At 39.8% G+C, this 18499-nt stretch overlaps 1 protein-coding gene across 11 annotated transcripts in view; it reads left to right on the top strand.

The window, feature by feature from the left end:
* The window catches only part of PTK2B (protein tyrosine kinase 2 beta), a 382496-nt gene that overhangs the window by 279824 nt on the left and 84173 nt on the right, over positions 1–18499 (top strand). For all 11 annotated transcript variants that reach the window (XM_069233734.1, XM_069233744.1, XM_069233739.1 and 8 more), the window contains 7 exons: positions 2842–2982; positions 4134–4208; positions 6275–6376; positions 7358–7475; positions 9122–9161; positions 15907–15953; positions 17125–17178. In XM_069233734.1, the coding sequence (XP_069089835.1) occupies positions 2842–2982; positions 4134–4208; positions 6275–6376; positions 7358–7475; positions 9122–9161; positions 15907–15953; positions 17125–17178 (577 nt within the window). The remainder of the gene's footprint in view (positions 1–2841; positions 2983–4133; positions 4209–6274; positions 6377–7357; positions 7476–9121; positions 9162–15906; positions 15954–17124; positions 17179–18499) is intronic.

Here is an 18499-nt window from a genome sequence, read left to right as displayed (position 1 = left end):
ACGACCTGATATCATGGTAATATAATATCATGTGACCTAATACCATGGTAATGTAGTATCACATGACCTGGTACCATGGTAATACAATATCATATGATCTGATGCCATGGTAATATAGTATTGCATGATCTGGTACCAAGGTACTATGATATCACATGACCTGATACCATGGTAATATAATATCACGTGAACTAATACCCTGGTAATGTAGTATCACATGACCTGGTTCCATGGTAATACAATATCACATGACCTGATACCATGGTAATATAGTATCACATTACCTGGTACCAGTGTAATATAATATCACAAGACCTAATACCATGGTAATATAGTATCGCATGATGTGGTACCAAGGTACTTCAATATCGCATGACCTGATACCATGGTAATATAATATCACATGACCTGATGCTGTGGTAATGTAGTATCACATGACCTGGTACCATGGTAATACAAATCACATGACCTGATAACATGGTAATATAGTAAAACATTACCTGGTACCATTGTAATATATTATCACATTACCTGGTACCATGGTAATATAATATCACAAGTCCTGATACCATGGTACTATAATATCACATTACCTGGTACCATGGTAATATGATATCACAAGACCTAATACCTTGGTAATATAGTATCACATTACCTGGTACCATGGTAATATAATACCACAGTGAGTAATAATGTTTATATAGCACTTTGAATAACTGACTTCATTAAGTATGCCATACAAGATCGGGGAGGGGGAATGATTTTGCCCCCCCCCTCTTTCACTTATTATACCACAGAGGATTTGGGGGCTGGATGATCTTGAAAGCTTTTGGTTGATTGGGGGTGTTGGATGATTTTTTAAATCAAATCCTTTCATTATGCGTGGTATACAAGACATAAGGCATTTTGTTGATGTGAAAAATACAACTGAGATATTACTGAAAAATGATACAGTAGCTTGCTTTATTTTGGGGGGATGGGGGGTTGGATGATTTTTAAAATCCCCTTCATTATGTGTTCTATACAAGACATAAGGCATTTTGTTGATGTAAAAATTGCAACAGAGATTTTACTGAAAAATGATACAGTAGCTTGCTACACATTTTCTCAATATTATAGCCCTGCGGGAAGCCATATTGGACATGCACATCGGTGTCCTTTGGAAGAAGATGGAGACCCAAAATATCATCTCCTCCTACTCCCATAGAATATTTATTAGTTCATCAGATCTGAAGTGCCCACACCCAGACATAGCTATGCTTTTATGAACTTGCCATGCATGGTTTGTTTTGGGTTTTAATGGGTCAACTTTCAATGATGTTTGTGGGGATAAATATTATCTTGTGGCCACCAAATCACGACTACTTTCATAATCCACTGAACCAGACTTTGCATATTTGTTATGGAAAAATCACAGATTGCTTAGGAAAGTCAGCTTCCCATGGGGGATGTTTTGCTTCAGTAGATTAGCTATAGTTTGGGAATATGGTGGCTGAGGGAGCATTTGCAGGTAGACCACTGTGCAAAATATTTAGAATACTCACAAACTCAAAGCATTTTAAGTATTCACAATCATTTTGCAAGTCCTTTTACATTGGCTTTTCCATCTCTTGTAAATGTTTCCATGTAAAAGATAGGAATAAGCTTGTTTCCAGAATGGTTAAAGGTGTGGATCACCCTATGAAATTAAGGTGTAATGGAAGGGATTTATCCAAATGGAAATAATGCACATCTGGAATACTTGCTCCTGCAAAATGTCTGCATGTGGGCACGCCATACGATGACAGGACAGTGAGAATGCACATATATAATAAAGGAGAGACTGCAAATAAAGGCAGGTCACAGACCATAATCACTGCTGTAGTTTAAAGAAGGAAACAAGAACTGCCTTTTTCTTTTACTGATATCTTTTTCTGAAAAGAAAAAGTGATCAGCAGAAATGAGATACCTGTGTCAATATGTTTATCTTTTTACATGCACTCGGCCAATACATGAATCGGTACATTTCCACACATTCTGAGGAACAGCATCTTATGTGACATAATAAACTAATGTTAATGTGTTTTTGTAAAAGTTACTAAATGCATTCTGATGTGTTTGGTTTTGCACTAAGGATTCTGCTTGGATTCGTCTTGTCTGCAATGTACATGAAAGAGTAGAGACACCAAGGATTTAAGTGGATTGAATGAAGGGTGATGTTGTGACCATTGGCCATATGTACGAACACATTTTCCCATAGACATAGAATGGGCAAATCTGCTTGCTACATCTGGCCCCATGTGTTGTAAGGAATAAAGTACCTCCTGATGTACCTTATAATGATTTCCATAACCTTCGGAACCTTCCCTCTATATGGTTATGGAAGTCCTCAGTAACTAGCAGTATCCTCTTATTGTATGGGAGGGGAAAGTGTATCCCACATATACATTAACTTGTATGCATTACTGTGCGCATTTCTTTTAATCCACTGAAAGTCACTTAGTCCCCATGTATGGGTTTCTCCGCAATGGAGAACTCCTCACATCCTTAGTAGGAGCCCTCTGGGAATGGCACATGATCTTCCCAGTAATACACCAGGAAGCATGCACCTGGTGCAGCTTTCCATGCATATTCCTGGAAATGTTTGTGAAATCCAGATGGTTGTAGAGGTAGACATAGGTATACATCTTTGAGTGCAGGTTTACATCTTCCTTTGTGAATCCGTCTCCCTGGATTGAAAAAATTGGACATGATTGCCAGTTGGAGCTGTTTTGTTTTGGTTCACTTGAAAATGCTCTGTATGTTGAGGTTTAGAGCAACAAAAGTTCTTAGACGTATAAGCATTTTTATATTACTTTTCAGCCCAAGCAGTTTCGCAAAATGATCCAGCAAACTTTCCAGCAGTACGCCTCGATGCGGGAGGACGACTGCATCATGAAGTTCTTAAACACTCTTTCCAGTTTTACTTCCATTGACCAGGAAACCTACCGCTGTGAATTAACGGTACGTTCATGCAAATCACTGATCAATACTAGTAGCGGATATAGTAGTGGTATTAATACCAGATTGTTGCTTGCTTTGGGGATATGAGGCCATATGTACTAAAGCATTTTCCCATAGACACGGAATGGGTAGAACCCTTTGATACATCTGGCCCATAATACATATGATTGTTGTAAATACCCTAGTTGTTGTTTTTGTGATTAGTTGTATAAGAATTATTGTTGATGATAATCCTAGAAATGTCCTCTTTTGACATGTATATTCTTATGTTTTTCTCCTGTTGAAATATTGGAAGGAAAAACTTTCTTGTTTGATGTGAAAATAATGTTTTAGAATTGGACTATAGTTTGTGGTCTTGACATAGTGATTAGATGACAAATTTACTAAAGATAAAAATGACTCATAAAATATGCAGTAAATGACATTATTAATCACACATTTTCTTGTGATATCTAAAAGACACGTTTTATGACCTTCAGATCACAATATTTGTGATAGGTACTTATTTACCTAATCTTGTATCCCTAGCTTACAATACCCATATCAACGGTTGGGAAGACCATCCTTTGTGCGGTTAACAGCACACACATTGCGTACCTTCATGCATGTGAATCACACTCGTTGTTATCCATATGTCCTGAACCTTTCCAGGCTTACATCACATTTTTAGCAGAAAAAGATGTCAATCCGCCACTATGAGTTTGGGGGTACTGTCTTGCTGATGCCCTCTACTCTCTGATGGATTTCTGACTGTGATCATGCAGAATTTACTGGGATCCCAAAGAGACTCTGTGCAAATCTGCAGTCAGCACAGAATGTAGGGGTCCATTTGGTCCAGGGAGTGAGAGTGCTCTTTCTGATGAGAGCACTAGGGTCACAATGCATTCAAGATGTTTGATTCCCTTAAATGAGTCGGTGATGTAGACCTGATTACTTGATGGATGGAGTACTAGGGACATTTTGAGTTCTCTGTAATCAGTAGACAAGACAATATATATACTAGAGTTATCCGTGCTCCTTCTCTGTACCTCTCTTCCATATCTCCTTCCCAGCCATCGGCACTTTGCTGCACTCTTATGATGGGATAAAACACATTACAGATCATTGATGGAACCATCTGTGACATCTGGTTCTGTGTCTTTCTTTTTTAGCAAGGATGGAGCATTACAGTAGATCTGGTTATTGGTCCCAGAGGCATCCGACAGCTGACTAACAAGGAGGCGAAGGTAAGTAAAAGGGTGAGTGGAACATACTGTATGAAGGACTGGCTGTGAGGGAAATACAAACAAATCTAGATAGGAGACAAAAAATTCAAAACATACCAGGCAAGTCTGTTTGAAAGTAAACATTTACAAATAAATGGAATGCCCAGAGAAGCAGTTGAAACTCTAATGTCCGGTGTAGTGAAATTAGCAGATAGAAGTACCAGGTATTATCAAATATGCAAACGTTGAATTTTGTTTCACTTTAGTATCATGTAGGTTTGTGATATTATGCCCAGAGTGAATTAATGTGTAGGGTTATTTCTTAAGGGAGACCCTAACTGGTGATCATCAAAGTGTTGCACAGGGGCATGTGCTTTTTAGTGTATTATAAATGAGGCTGTAATTTTGGGGTGTGATTGGTTCCTATGCTGGGGGTGGAGAGTGTTCTCCTAAGAGATGTGCCTCCACATCTCTCCTGAGTTGCAGGAAAGAAGGGCAGTTCTGATGTTGACGAGGGATGCTGGAAGCACTGTTTAAGGGAAGTTCACGATATGTAACTTATAGATGCACACATTAGTGGAACAGTTAGTTTGACAGAAAAGGGTCACACATTTCCGTTGGGAACTTACCTATTCAAAAGGGTTGTGCCCTTGGCAATGCAAATACATTAGTAATTTTATGGAGTCAAAATTAGAAATTGTTCAGCTTGGTGGCCAAGCACATATAGGCAATCGTCCAGGGCACAACCAACAGGGGGAGGGGATGCAAGATTGCCCCTACAGTTAGCAAATGTGTCCCAATTACCACAAGGGCTCGGGTGATATAATGGCACTTTGCTTAGGACACTGAAAATCCTGACAGCTGTCCTGATTAGACAACTTTGAGATATCTCAGTGGGTTTTGTCCCCCCCCCACAGGGATTGTTGCATAATCTGCAGGTTAAGGGTGTGAAAGAAAGAGGACCGCACTGGCCGCTCATCGTCACAGCTATATCTGTATGCTACTACTTGTGATCACATAGTGCATGCAAGACGTGTACACCAGCCTTAGCTTTTTGCACCACTCTACAGCATGTGCTTTCACTTCAATGGCTGCATCCTGAAGAGGCCCCCAGGGTGATATGAGGCAACCTCAACAGTTATAGGCAAATACAGATAAAGAAATTGATTTTAACCTTTGATAGATTGATATGAATAGTACCAATGTCAGTCTGGCAATGACAAGTATATATACTTTTTGGTTGGCCGAAATGTAAAATATGTGATTATTCTCCTATGACCCACACAACTAACACCTTAACAGGTGACACAATGTGAGCAGAGCGGAGTAGCCGGAAGGTAGTCACGTCTAATGCAAATTAGGGTGATCCAACCAAGCTTAATTAAAAAATCACTGCAGGCAGTCCTGCAGAAATATATCTCTTAAAACACAAAGGCATTCTCTTTGAACACGTACATCCTAGGGTTTCATCAGCCTCTTTGGGCTGGGCTTCATCAGGTTTTTATACCAAAGTCATTGAGGCATTTCTCAAGGACCTTTGATCAGTTTCACCATTTTCTCCTGTGCTTTTCACCACCATTACTAGTAAGTAACTACACAGCCCAAGCTTCAAGTGCCCTCTTAATACAAGCTAAAATGTTCAATGTATTTTCTCAATAATGGCTTAAAACTTTATTGACCTACACAATTCAGCCCTCTTTGGTTATAATCAAAATTGAATGCAATACCTGCAAATATCACTACAAATTAAAGATCCTTCATTATCAACTGTACATTTTATATTCACAAATAGTTTGATGCCAGTTTAGTAGATGTTTTTATAAGTTGTATATATTTCAATAAAAACACTCTCGTCATAGTGTTGGCTTGATTCCATTAAAAGGCTTAAGCCTGCAGGTACAGAGAGGCCACATCCGCGAAAACTGAGCGATTTGAGAAAAATGAAATCCTGATACCATAGTGCCTTTCTTGAGGAAGGCGAGGAGGGGAAAACATTTAAAACACATTCACATCCTCCCTGAAGAGGAAGACCTGAATGGATTTATAAAAACTGTCTTCAGTCGCTGTTTCACTTATCTTTCTGACAGCCTACCTGCCTAGCGGAATTCAAGCAAATTAAATCCATCAAGTGCTCCCCACTTGAAGACGGCAAGGCACTTCTTTTGGTGACCATAGCGGGAGCTCCCCAGGTAAGATGTTTATTTTTATGTGGCAAATCCAATGCTCCTCTGATGAGTACATGCGCAAAATTGTAAAAATGCAACAGGCATCATAATTTATAGATTTTCAGATTGATGAAGCGTGCAATAGGGAACTCACTCTGACGTCTTCCCTCTGAGGATGACATCAGAATGCTGTACACAATTTTGGGGAGATTTACACATTCAAAATTTGTATGAAGGCTGTCAATCAGGAAAATAAGTTACATATATATTAACAGCAACAAATTTCCTCATCTTCAAATGTAGAAATCACAAAATTGAATTGAAGCTGGGTGCATGTACAGAGATGGTTATGGTGTGTGAAATTCTAGTGTAGGTGAAGAGGCATAGATAATAGCTTGGCCTCTCTGTCAAGACCTTGATGCAAGGTACAAAATGGCTACGCGTGAAAGGTAAAGAAGTAGACTCCCATTACTAAGAAGATACTTATGTTGTAAACTGGACATTTGCACCACACATTCTTGCATTGGAAGCAACGCACTGTATGACATGAGTACGGAGCCGTGCTGGCTTCTGTTCAGGTTCATGACTTGTCCGTGAAGGTAGGGGTGCTGGTATGGTGAGGATCCTACTACCAGGATTGTGATGCCACTTGTAAGAACAATAATAATAATATTAATAATAATAACAATAATTATTATTATAATAGTAATAACCTGTTCAGCATTGATGCCCTTCTTCATTGAAGGGTGACTCTAGACTGTAAGAGAAATACCTGAATGTGGTATAGATAACTCACAGTGATTATATGCTTTCTTCTTTGTGGTTGGTTTTGCTCTGTTTTGCAATTATGTCCCCAAATGTGGCTGTTTCGAGCTATACGTTCAAGGTATATCGCCACAGGGGATTGAAGACTGAGGGTCCATTCAGCACGTAACCCCATGTGTCTTCTGTTGTGCGTATTTCATGGATGTAGATATGATGTCACTTACAAACTTCTTTTTAAAGCCCTTAGCTATTAAAACCTCCTCCCTGGCTGTGGCTGAGAATATGGCTGACCTGATAGATGGGTATTACCGGCTACAAAATGAAACAGAAAAATCCCTCATAACCAGTCTCAATAAAGGTGAGGACATGCTGAGGCTGCCTGTGTGATCTGGTTGGTGGGCTTCGTGTGTGGTTTCCACTGACAGCCTACTGGCATCTGACTTCTTTGAGAGTAGAGCTGATTTGCAGACAGAGGGCTGAGACAGAAAAAGTAGAATCTGTAGGAAACAACACACAAAGTAAAAAACACACATTGAGCACATCTATTTGTCTGCTGTCCTTGATCAGCAAATGGACCTCCCCACCCTCCTGTGTGTAATTTCATTGTAAAGAATCATTTCTAACCCTGGTGATTGAGCATCCTGGGTACTGCCTGCCACCCAATAATGCTCTGAAGACCATGAGCAGTAATGAAAGGTGTATCATGGGTCTCGTATATCCTCACATGCCCTGTATAGACTTGTTTCCTTTGCACATCCCAATTGTGGATTTGTCATTTAACCGATGGTGAGAAATCCTCACTTAGGTAAGTCACTATATTTACACATTTGGAAACACAAAATAACAATCAGCATCCTTAACTCATGGTATGTGAACATGCTCTTTCTTTCCTTGCAGTTTAATTTGATGAGGCCTTTCTCTGAGCCCCTGTGTGGATGTAATCCATCCTTCAAACCCTTTAGTTGTTCTCAGTAGTTCAATGCAGGGCGTTGACGTTGAGCGTACTGAGTGTGGCCTTCAGCAGTGTGCAGCGGAGGTTGGGTTCAGGTCTTGCCGAAGGACTGGCTAAATGTCTATAGAGCTCCTAGTTCTCAGCATTGACTATGGCAATGCCCTTTTTCTTACATTTATTTTCAAATCAAAAGATTTAGACCCATGTATCCCAAAATGGCACTGTGGATCTGTGTCTGAGACTTAATCCTTGGGCACCATGATTCCGAATCAAGTGGCATTCATACGAAATGTCTACTCCAGGCATGCGCAAATGTGCAGGCCTGGCCATGTATCTCGTTGCAAGATCTTTTTATTTTCTCTATTTTGAAGGGCATGTGCCTCTGGACCCTGTGTATCACTCACATTGCGAATTATGGCACAGTCAACCATTTTCAGTCACAGCTAGCCATCCAGTCTGCAAGTAAACACAACTCTCCAGATTAAAGACAATGCAGCGGAATCAAATGACACTAAAGTTATTCAGTATTCAAAAATGCATATCTGTCTTTCTTTTTGACTGTCTATTCATCTGTCTGTCTCTCTGGCTATCTATCTGTCTTTCTATCTTTCCTACCCTCACTGCTTTTACTGCAGATTCAGTACATTTAGAACTCAATCCATATTTCATGTTGCTGTCTCTTTACTCCCTACAGGAAAACCTACAAAATGATAACCCATTCATCTATCTTAAGTCTGTTACATTCCAAGGAACACTAAGGGCCTGATTACAACTTTGGAGGAGGTGTTAATCCATCCCTAAAGTGACGGATATACCACCAGCCGTATTACGAGTCCATTATATCCTATGGAACTCGTAATACGGCTAGTGGTATATCTGTCACTTTACCGTCACTTTTGGGACGGATTAACATGCCCAAAGTTGTAAACAGGCCCTAAATATCCCCACCCACTTTGCCATTCAGCATCATAAACATATATGAATCAAAGGCATTTCACTCAGAAAATGGCTAAATGATGTTTGCATTTTCATTTATTATCTTCTTTTTATAGACAAAGACAAAAGGATCAGTCTGCCACAGATCCCTTCACAGTAAGTACACCCTAATGTTACAGTCAGCCACACATCTGTGTAGTCATTTTAATGTTGATGGGTAATTTAGCAATGCACGGAACATCAGGAATGACCCTCAGTGCTACTTGAGCCCTCATAGTGATGGATCATGATAAAATAAAAATAAACTACCCTATTTTAAGAAAACAAAAAATGAAGGATTTGCATGTTGGTTACTGCTAGTAGTTCTATGGTTTTTCTGGCTGTACTGTTGTTTACTGTTTTGCAGTCTTTCTTTTTAAACTTTTTGTGGTAAGATGGGTCTGCGGTGGAATAAACAAACAATGGTCCAATTAGATTTATTCACATGTATGTGCCCCCCAAATCTCTCTGTAGCACATTAATGCAAATGAATTCATAAGAAGCATAATCAATAACCTATATATGCAGAGAAAAGCTATAGGGGACTTTCCTCTTCTTTAGAAAATATATTTATACCATCAAAACATTGATGAGGTACTGCAATCAAGTGACATAGTGCAGCGGGGACAGTGTTTAAAGAGGTGTAAACATGTACAATATATAGACTAGCTCATCAGATCCCTTGGCTGGAAACCAGTATTCTAGTTATAGTAAAACCTACAAATAACAGTCCTAGGTTTCCTCATTTATCAAATCTAAATCCAAGCCATGGTGTTTGACCGGCTATAGTTCGGCAGATCTCCTCAGGACATTAGCCATCTGACTAAGCACCTTTCTAAAAAAACACAAGAATCGGTGAATACATAGATCTTCTGTTTATGTTCCATATGATCCCAGTTGAGAAGAAAGCCATACTCTGTACAAGATGGTCAGTAGAAATGTGGCCAACTTGTATTGCTGGAACATTGGGTGATACAAATCCTCAGTGATTTGCCTGTAACTCCCCACACAACCCGTCTGCGGTTGCGGGGAACGTGCCCGGCTCATTACTCACCAGTATCTCTGCAGCATTCAGATAGAAATCCGCACGCTCATTTCAGAGGAGTTTTGGTTGCGGATGGCCATATCTTAAAAGATTTGGCAGATAATTGTGTTTTTAAGTGGAATTATTTTAAAAAACATTGATTCCTCCCTTAAGTTATACATAAAAGTAACATGTCATGTTTAGTTAAGGTATTTTTGTATTGGACTGACTTTCTGTAGTGGTAATAGGCCCAGCAGGCAAATTAAGTGTTGAGACTGGCTCCATTGTGTTCCTGTTTTAGTCTGATCTGATCACAGGAGACCTTTGTGAATGTCAATCAGTGTAATGCTGTCTAGGGGTCTTTCTCATCAAACTAATCTGCAGAGAATGGCTTTCACAGACTGCTGCATCAAGGACCTTTAGTAAGAATGGACCATATTAAATATGTATTAATTATGTGAACTGGCCCCTCCTCTCTGCAGATGTAACATCAAGTTGCTTCCCATAATGCGGGGAACCTACCTTGTATGAAGTTGCAAGGAATTGGAAAACGTTTTGCCTTTTCAGCTTTTGCAGCTGTATCCAGTTCCGATACCTTCACACCCAGTTCTTTAGGATTCTGTTACAGATCTATTCTGTGTTCTGTTTTCTATTGGATGCTGTGAGTGTTTACTGTTGTGGCTGGTTCTATAATGAGCTCGGTGATCATGGAATATATGTTATATCTGAGAAGTGTGTGAGCACTCCTCATTTTATAAACATAAGTGTGCTCCGCCTGTATAGAAGTCACAACTGGCCCAATACACAAAGCTACACACGCTTCAAAAGCTACGAAGCAAAACTAAAGTGCAGCATTTTTGAGGGCAAAATCACATTCCTGAGTCACAGGTTTGGGTTTGTTCAGATTTTACCTTCATATTTGGTTTTAACTCACACTTGTAGCGTTTACTCATGCATGGTGTAAATGTTAAAAGTAAGTTGTCTCACAGGATGAGGCTCTAGCCATTCGAGGAAAGAGGAAACACCCGAACAAGGCGATAAACATTAACTAAATCACAGGTTTCTGAGTAATAGAACAACGTTTGTAGAAAGTTTCCCACTGTGAAAATTGGTGGACAGTTGGCTTTGTCAAGCACATGAGCACATCAATTCTTAGTCTGAAAAACGAAGACAATACGCTGGAAATTGGTGGGTAACCAGTGGGTTCTTCAAAATGAGAAAAAATAGTTCTCTGTGAAGGAATTGAAAATAGCCAGTTCAAACGCACCTTTGTGTGACATTTGCACATGCAGAAATATACGCAGGCAAATTTTAGTTTTGTGTTAATGTGTGCGCATGAGTTCCACGGCTATCACATCGTCCCTTGAGTACTTCTAAGACTCTTTGAATATATCATTGCAAAAACAGATTTATGCTATTTGCATATATAAGTCTAAGTGGGCCAATTTCCTACTTCACATCCCAGGAGACTTGTGAATTCGGCCAATCCGCATTGAGCACCGATTCATACAGTTTGCTCTTCCCAGAGATAGAGCGCTCAGTAGTTCGTTAATTAAGCATATCTACTCTGGTGTGTGAACTGATTTACATTGTATATTTAAATAAATTAGGAGCCTGAAGTAATTATTCATATCACCTTGCTTGGGTGTATAATTGCACACAAGTAAAACATAGACATGTTAATGAGATGTTTATGACGTTGATACAACTCTTGCTCACTGATATATGTCATTTTTCAATTGTGGGATGTTTTTATTTGAACGATATAATGTAAAATTGTTGGCTAGTATTCAAAACAGAAGAGGGACCTGAATGAAAATAATCAAGACCGATATAGTGAGAAGGTTAGGTGTAAGCCGGTCCCATATGTCCCCTGACACAGCTGCTCCACTCACCAGGCTGGAAGATATAAACACATCTGTATGCTTTCAAGAGTCCACTGAATTTCCTCCAGGCCATTATAATTTTAAGGTCTTCACCATGCCCAGAGAGGAGATGTTCTGCATGTGCCTCAAGAATGCTTAGATAAAATGTGTTGACCTTGTCCTCCCTGCCGAACCGCGCACAGTCTGACCCTGACAAATCTCCCTTTTTAGTGGCCATTTTCTTGAAAGTCCTTTCTCTGTGAAGTTCATCCATCCTACAATACCTAAGAAAGGAACCCATTTTGAGATAAAGATGCCACTGAAAAGTCTCATTCTTCCAGGTGAATGTGCCTGTTAGGTTCTGAGTAAAGTCTCTGAGTGAAGGTATAAGATGCTTCTTATTCTCTGAAGCTTGCATATGTATGTACCTGGACACAGGTAGCCTGAACGTGGATACAAAGGAACAGAGTGCTGGAGAGCCGGGGGGACACAGTGCTCTACTGAATGGTGGGAATGAAGGAATATGTAAGAAGGGACAGTGTTGTGGAATCAGTGCAGTTAGGTTGCAAATGGAGCAGAAACTGGGTGTTTCTGGGTGGTTTCTGGCATGAGCGGCAGCAGGGGGTGGAAGAGGTAGGGCAGGCTTAGGGAGGCAGGGCACAGTTATACCAGGTTTTAAGAGAAGGCACTCTTCAGATGTATCTATTACCCCATCAAATAGGTATTACTTGAATAGTTCGATCCTGAGTGATTTTCTGAAGTGGAGGAGGGTGTGCTCTCAGAATATCAGTGTAGGGCTCCCGCCTGACATACATATCTTACCCTAAATATTGTCCATACAAATGTCACCCTATTGGGGTTACTAATAGAATCATACTCCCAATAGGATGGTATTTTTGTGAACTATATTTAGGACACACTATTTGTGTCAGTCGAGGGGTGGAGCCTGACAGATTCTAATTATGATGATGTAGCATTCCCTCAGAGCATGATAGGAGTAGACCAGGTACGTGGGGCCACATGTACGAGATTTTGAAATTGCGAGTTCCTAATTCCGATTTCATGCAAATCGCAATTTCAAATGTATGAAACTCTTTTGAGTTTCTTTTGCGATTCCCTGTGGGTCGCAAATTGACCTATCTTATGAATATGAATGAGGTAGGTTTCACTTTGCAACCAACTGGGACTCGTGAAAATCACAGTGGTGGTAGCCTGCTGGGTCAGTAGACTACCATGTCTTTGATTGCTTTTCAGTAAAGCAATTCTTTTTTTTTTAAATGCAGCCCAGTTCTCTTAAAGGAAAACAGGATGCATTTCAAAAATAAATAAATAAAAAGTTTTCTTTTCATTTTTTAGGAGTATGCAGTTGTCCGCTCTTATAAGCATTCACAAAGGGGAAGAGGACCTTTGGGGACCCCTTCCTATTTTCAAATGGCTTACCATCAATTTAAAACTGGTGGTAAACTTCAGATGTTTTGCGACCGCATTTAGGACGCAAAACATTCATACATACCACTGCGATTTGGTATTAGGAGGGGATGCCCTAAACATGCCCCTTCCTAATTCTGAATAGCAAAGCCAAATTGCAGTTCAGTAGTAGGGATCACAGTTTGGCCTTGTTACATACAAAAATGCTTTTTAGCAGTCACAAACGGCCCGATTCTGCAAATTGGACCGTTTGTGTGCGCTAAAAAGCTTTGTACACCTGGCCCCAAGTCTCTTCCTTTTTACATTTCCTGGTTTGCACAGTCATCTGGATGTCTTTAACTTGGTTATTGAGTACTTTGGGGTGGAGTTGATTTTGTACGTGATGCAGCATTTTATGTAGGTGAGGTGTCCGGGAGCTATTTGAGGTCCCGAGCATTGTGGTTATCCTCTCAGATTTCTGAAAATGTTTAAGGAGATGAGTCTGGCCCTTCTATACATGATGAGTACTCTCCAGTGATATCAGGAGGGTTTTAGGGAAGCCAGCTAATAAGTTTTTAATTGCCTTCACGGGAGTATAGACTAAGTGATGGATGGGCAGTTATGGAGTCATTGTCACATAATAATGGCATTGCGCTGGAATAGCAATGTCATTTAATACCAAGTGGTCCTTATCTTCTGCATGGTGTGCCCTGAAATTAGGGTGGCATAAATGTGGAAAGCCCATGTAAAGCCCATGAATACCCATGTATTCACATTATTAGCAAATAGCGGTCCAATGCTGTCCCAGTTCTATTTGTCTAAGTCTTCATGAACCTGACCTTGCTTGTTGGGATTAGTGATGAGAACAACCTTTATGTTGGTATTATTCAGCTTGAGATAGGACTTAGACCACTAAGCTTGTAATGCTGCCAGTTGATGAAATAATTTGAGTATTGTCCATGTTTGCTGAAAAACACTGGCAAAATGATGGCACCTTGGCTGACTACATAATATAAAGATGGGCCACTTGGGATCCTGTTCTTCCACTGTGAATCAAACCCTCAACAAGAAGATACCATTGAGGCCTATTTGAAGAGTGAGGGCGTTGTTCAGGCCTTATAGTTTGAGGGCTTTAAAGGTGATCAGCAGGGCATGAATGCAGGAAGCACCATGCCTATCATTTTCTCCAGACAACCATATAATATATAAATCTATAAAAGTAGATACATTAATAAAGATGGGTAAATGTATTATGGTGCTGAAGTAGGGGTCTGATGACATCATAAGCCACGAGGATGAAGAACAAATGGTTGATAAATGTCACAGGATCCCTGAGATGATAATGTTGGACCAAAATTACACATGTTAATGTGTTATGTACTTTTTATGTTATGTATTTTTTTCTTCTTTATTTGAGGTAGTTAACAACAATGCAGTGGTGAGGGCCATGGGATTTATGCTTTTTAAGGCTACAACCTTTGCCAGTTGCCAGATAATTATGGACTGACTACATATGGCACATAAATGACATATTTCAAAAACATATATTGTCTCTAGCATGAAAAGGATGAAAAGAATCCAGGGAATCACCTCATAATGTGACTTTTTTGCTGCATAATGTAGGTAACATTCCCACATAATCTAGAGGCCGTTGCAGGAGTAATGCTTGCAGAGTGTCCAGGGGCTGCAGTTATGTTGATGAACCTGTATTTCAAAGTTAAGTGTGAAATATTTCCCATAGTTCATGGTTTCCCTTTAGAATGGGGCTTTTACATTACTTCATGTTGTGCATTAAATGCACCCAAACATGTTTTATTCAGTAAGGGGAGCCACAGCTGGAAGGGAGGTCATGGAACATGCTATATCCCTGGGTCACAGCTCTAAACCCTTTACAAAGTGGTCCAACCCTATTTACTGTGGCCGCATATTTTATGCTGTTTAGGAGAATTTATGGGTGGCCATTAAAAAAACTATATTTATAACTGTGCACAACTGTGAAGTTAGTTGACCAAGCACACCTGTGGTGGTGATTTGCAGTTGCAGGATGTTCAACGGTGGGACATCCCGCAGTTGAAACAACCACAATCTTGTAGAAGGTGCTGGGAGATTGGTGTGTGGGCATAGCCGGGAGTGGTGGGAGGGATGCAACAGAATGCTGTCTGCTCTGAGGAGTGAGATCCTCAAATCCAGGGAGGAGGGTGGAGCCATGCAGGGAAGGATGTTGTGGGCTTGGGGCATGGGATTGAGAACAGCTACCTAGCAGCATTAGACAATTTGTTTTCCTGGCTAATAGCAGGAATAGTTTCTCAGTACCACAAAGTGCACTTTATTTTAATCTTAGAATGTTAACCATATGTTTAAAAAATATGCAAATATTCTAGTCATTCCACATTTCAATTTCAAATACCCTTGCTGTTTTTGTGTTTACGATATATTGCTTCCATAGCTCTGTCTGCCGTATGATCAGCATGTGGGTCATTGGCACTAACTCAATAAAAGATTGAGATGATTCTGGTGAAGGTGCTCGGCTTGTCAATTGACATTAAATATCCATTATATTCCACAGAGACTCAGAAGAGAGAAGATCAAAGATCATGGGAGGGGACAGCATGGGTAAGTTTTTGTAATGCCTGTGGTACACAGACATGAAGGCAGGTGGTGCTAAAGGCAGTTGACCATTCATTTACAGCGGATTTCAGTGACAGTCATTCCATGGTGGCTTCTTCCCATTGCGTAGTTCTCCATCACTCCTATTACTTATGCAGGTGCTAAATGTTACTAGAGAAGGCCTCAAAGCTCTGGTGAGGGGAAACATTGTGTCAGGAAAATTGGGACAAGTTGCTTTCAATGGGGTTTTGTAAAGACAGGGAAAAGCAACTCAATTTCGACTCATGATTTTTCTATTAAACTTTACTTTGTGTGTTATAATAACAATATATAATAAATATAATGTTTTGTATGCTGATTTCTTTGAGATATTGAAATTAGTTAACAATGGTGAAATGAGCAATACACATGCCTTCTATGAGGTTAACGTGATCACTGATCATTGTATTGTGAGGAAGTTACAGAATAGTAATTGGCTCTAACACTTTTTTAAATAACGTTAACTTGTGGAGGCATATAGTTTTTCCTTGTACAAGACTATCGAAAGCAGGGAAAACCATTAATAAACAAGTCCCTCCTTTCTTAACCACTCTGTTTGAAACAACACTATGATAAATCTTTGTTGTAGCACGATGACACAGAACACATTTTATTATGGTAAAAAAATTATTTGGGAAGGTGTAGTGCAACAACAACTTACCAATTAAACTTAACACTGACTACATTCTGCCACAAGGCTCATTTACTCCTGTTGAAGTTTTGGGAAAAGGGAGGTACACAATTGGTCCCAGAGGAGGGTCAGCTGTGTGATGTTGGAAACACACAGAAAGCTTCATATTTGTGCCTCAAACAGATACTATCCCTCAACCTAGGGAATGTCCACATCCAGTCAGGCCACAAGAAGAGGTTCTGTGAAATGACACCTGAAATCTATGATTCCCATATATTTTCAAGCATAATCCTGAAGGTTTTTTAGGAATCTGCATATGCCTAACATCTGTAAACTTCCTTGTATTTGAGAGCCTGTCCTTTGTGACTAGAAAAACATTAGCTGTGGAATAGGCCCATGGCAAATGCTGATAGAAACCCACTTATGATCTGAGAAGCACTGTGACGAGTCAATAAGCAAAAGTGATTTTTTACCTACATAATAAAGTATTTTGTTTTTCTATTTCAGAATCTGACATCTATGCTGAAATTCCAGATGAGACTTCAGCTCCCAAATCTTCGAGTAAGTTATATAGAGGTTAGGCATGATTTGCCCAACCTGTAAAGATGCATCATTGTATTGAGAGTTTTGAGATTTAACACAAGGTGTCCTGTGACATAAGCGCCCTAGTCTAAACTTTCACATGACACATGGACAATTATTAACCTAACCGTTAGCAGTTTATACAAGTCATAATCTATGATGTCACAATCACTGCAAAACACACAACTACCCTTGTGTGAGTTCTGAAACTCTCTACAATTTCATGCTCCCATTCCCAATTTCAAATGTTAATCCACTTTCTATTGTAATGTACTTGCAGCCTATTGGCTACAAATCTATTATTTCTAGTTACGACATTCCTGTTTTTTGCAAGGGAGCGTGCAAAGTCTAACTCAGGATTTGGACATGGACATTGATTTGTAGAATTATCCTAGGTGCATTTTGAACAACAAGAGCCTCAAAGAGAAGGAGCAGCCAGTACTAGAGTACAAGACCTGGACCAACACGGTGTGTCACACCTTCCTTTGATGTTGGACTGATGGTCTCTGCATCATAGGAGGCTGGTTGATGAATGTTCTTAGGAAAAGAAAAGTACAATACCAGTACTGTGGAGTGATGCCTTTGTGGCATTTGCATGTAAAGGTATATATGTGATACATTTCATCTTAAATCTTGTACTGACAAGGAGCCAGTGTAGATGACTCAGAAGAGGATTTCAGAAGTGGCTGAATGTCAAAGGCACCTATCGCCCTGCCTGATTAATACCTTACCTTTTGGAGTCGGCCTACTTGAGAATTGTCCAACTTTGCAATGGGAGAAGATTCATGTCAGAACTTTAGGCTAACCTTACACTTTATGAATTAAACTATTTAATTGTTTGTACATTCATATCTTGTGGATATCCTAAAAGCCTGATTTTCATCACCTCTCCATAAACCAGCATAGAACAGCCCCAGTTAAGCAAGCCGACAATCACTGCATTAGCTTAATTCAACTTGTTGTTGGTTTAGGGTTTATCCTCATAGTAAAAGTTAGGGATGGCGTGTGGGAGAACTTTTCCGAGCTGTCCAGGAAACATGTGTACACCTTTGAAGACAGTGCTGATTTGAAAGTAGAACTCCAGATCTCTGGGTGTCTAACTTTTTTCATTCATTTCTCTTGACAACAAACCGTGAACAAAGACATTGAGCAGATAATGGTGGATGACCTAGGAGAAATTATTGCAGGCATACATGCTAGGATTGTGTATGGGATTCTGCCAATTACATTAAACCATTTAACATTCTGTCTCTTGGAGCACACTGGAACAATATGTGTGTCATTAGAGGTGATAGAGATT

Source organism: Pleurodeles waltl, chromosome 5 (assembly GCF_031143425.1).
Source record: "Pleurodeles waltl isolate 20211129_DDA chromosome 5, aPleWal1.hap1.20221129, whole genome shotgun sequence".
NCBI classification, from domain to species: domain Eukaryota; kingdom Metazoa; phylum Chordata; class Amphibia; order Caudata; family Salamandridae; genus Pleurodeles; species Pleurodeles waltl.
The sequence above is the reverse complement of the archived record's forward strand: the minus strand, read 5'-3'. Positions and strand labels throughout refer to the sequence as shown.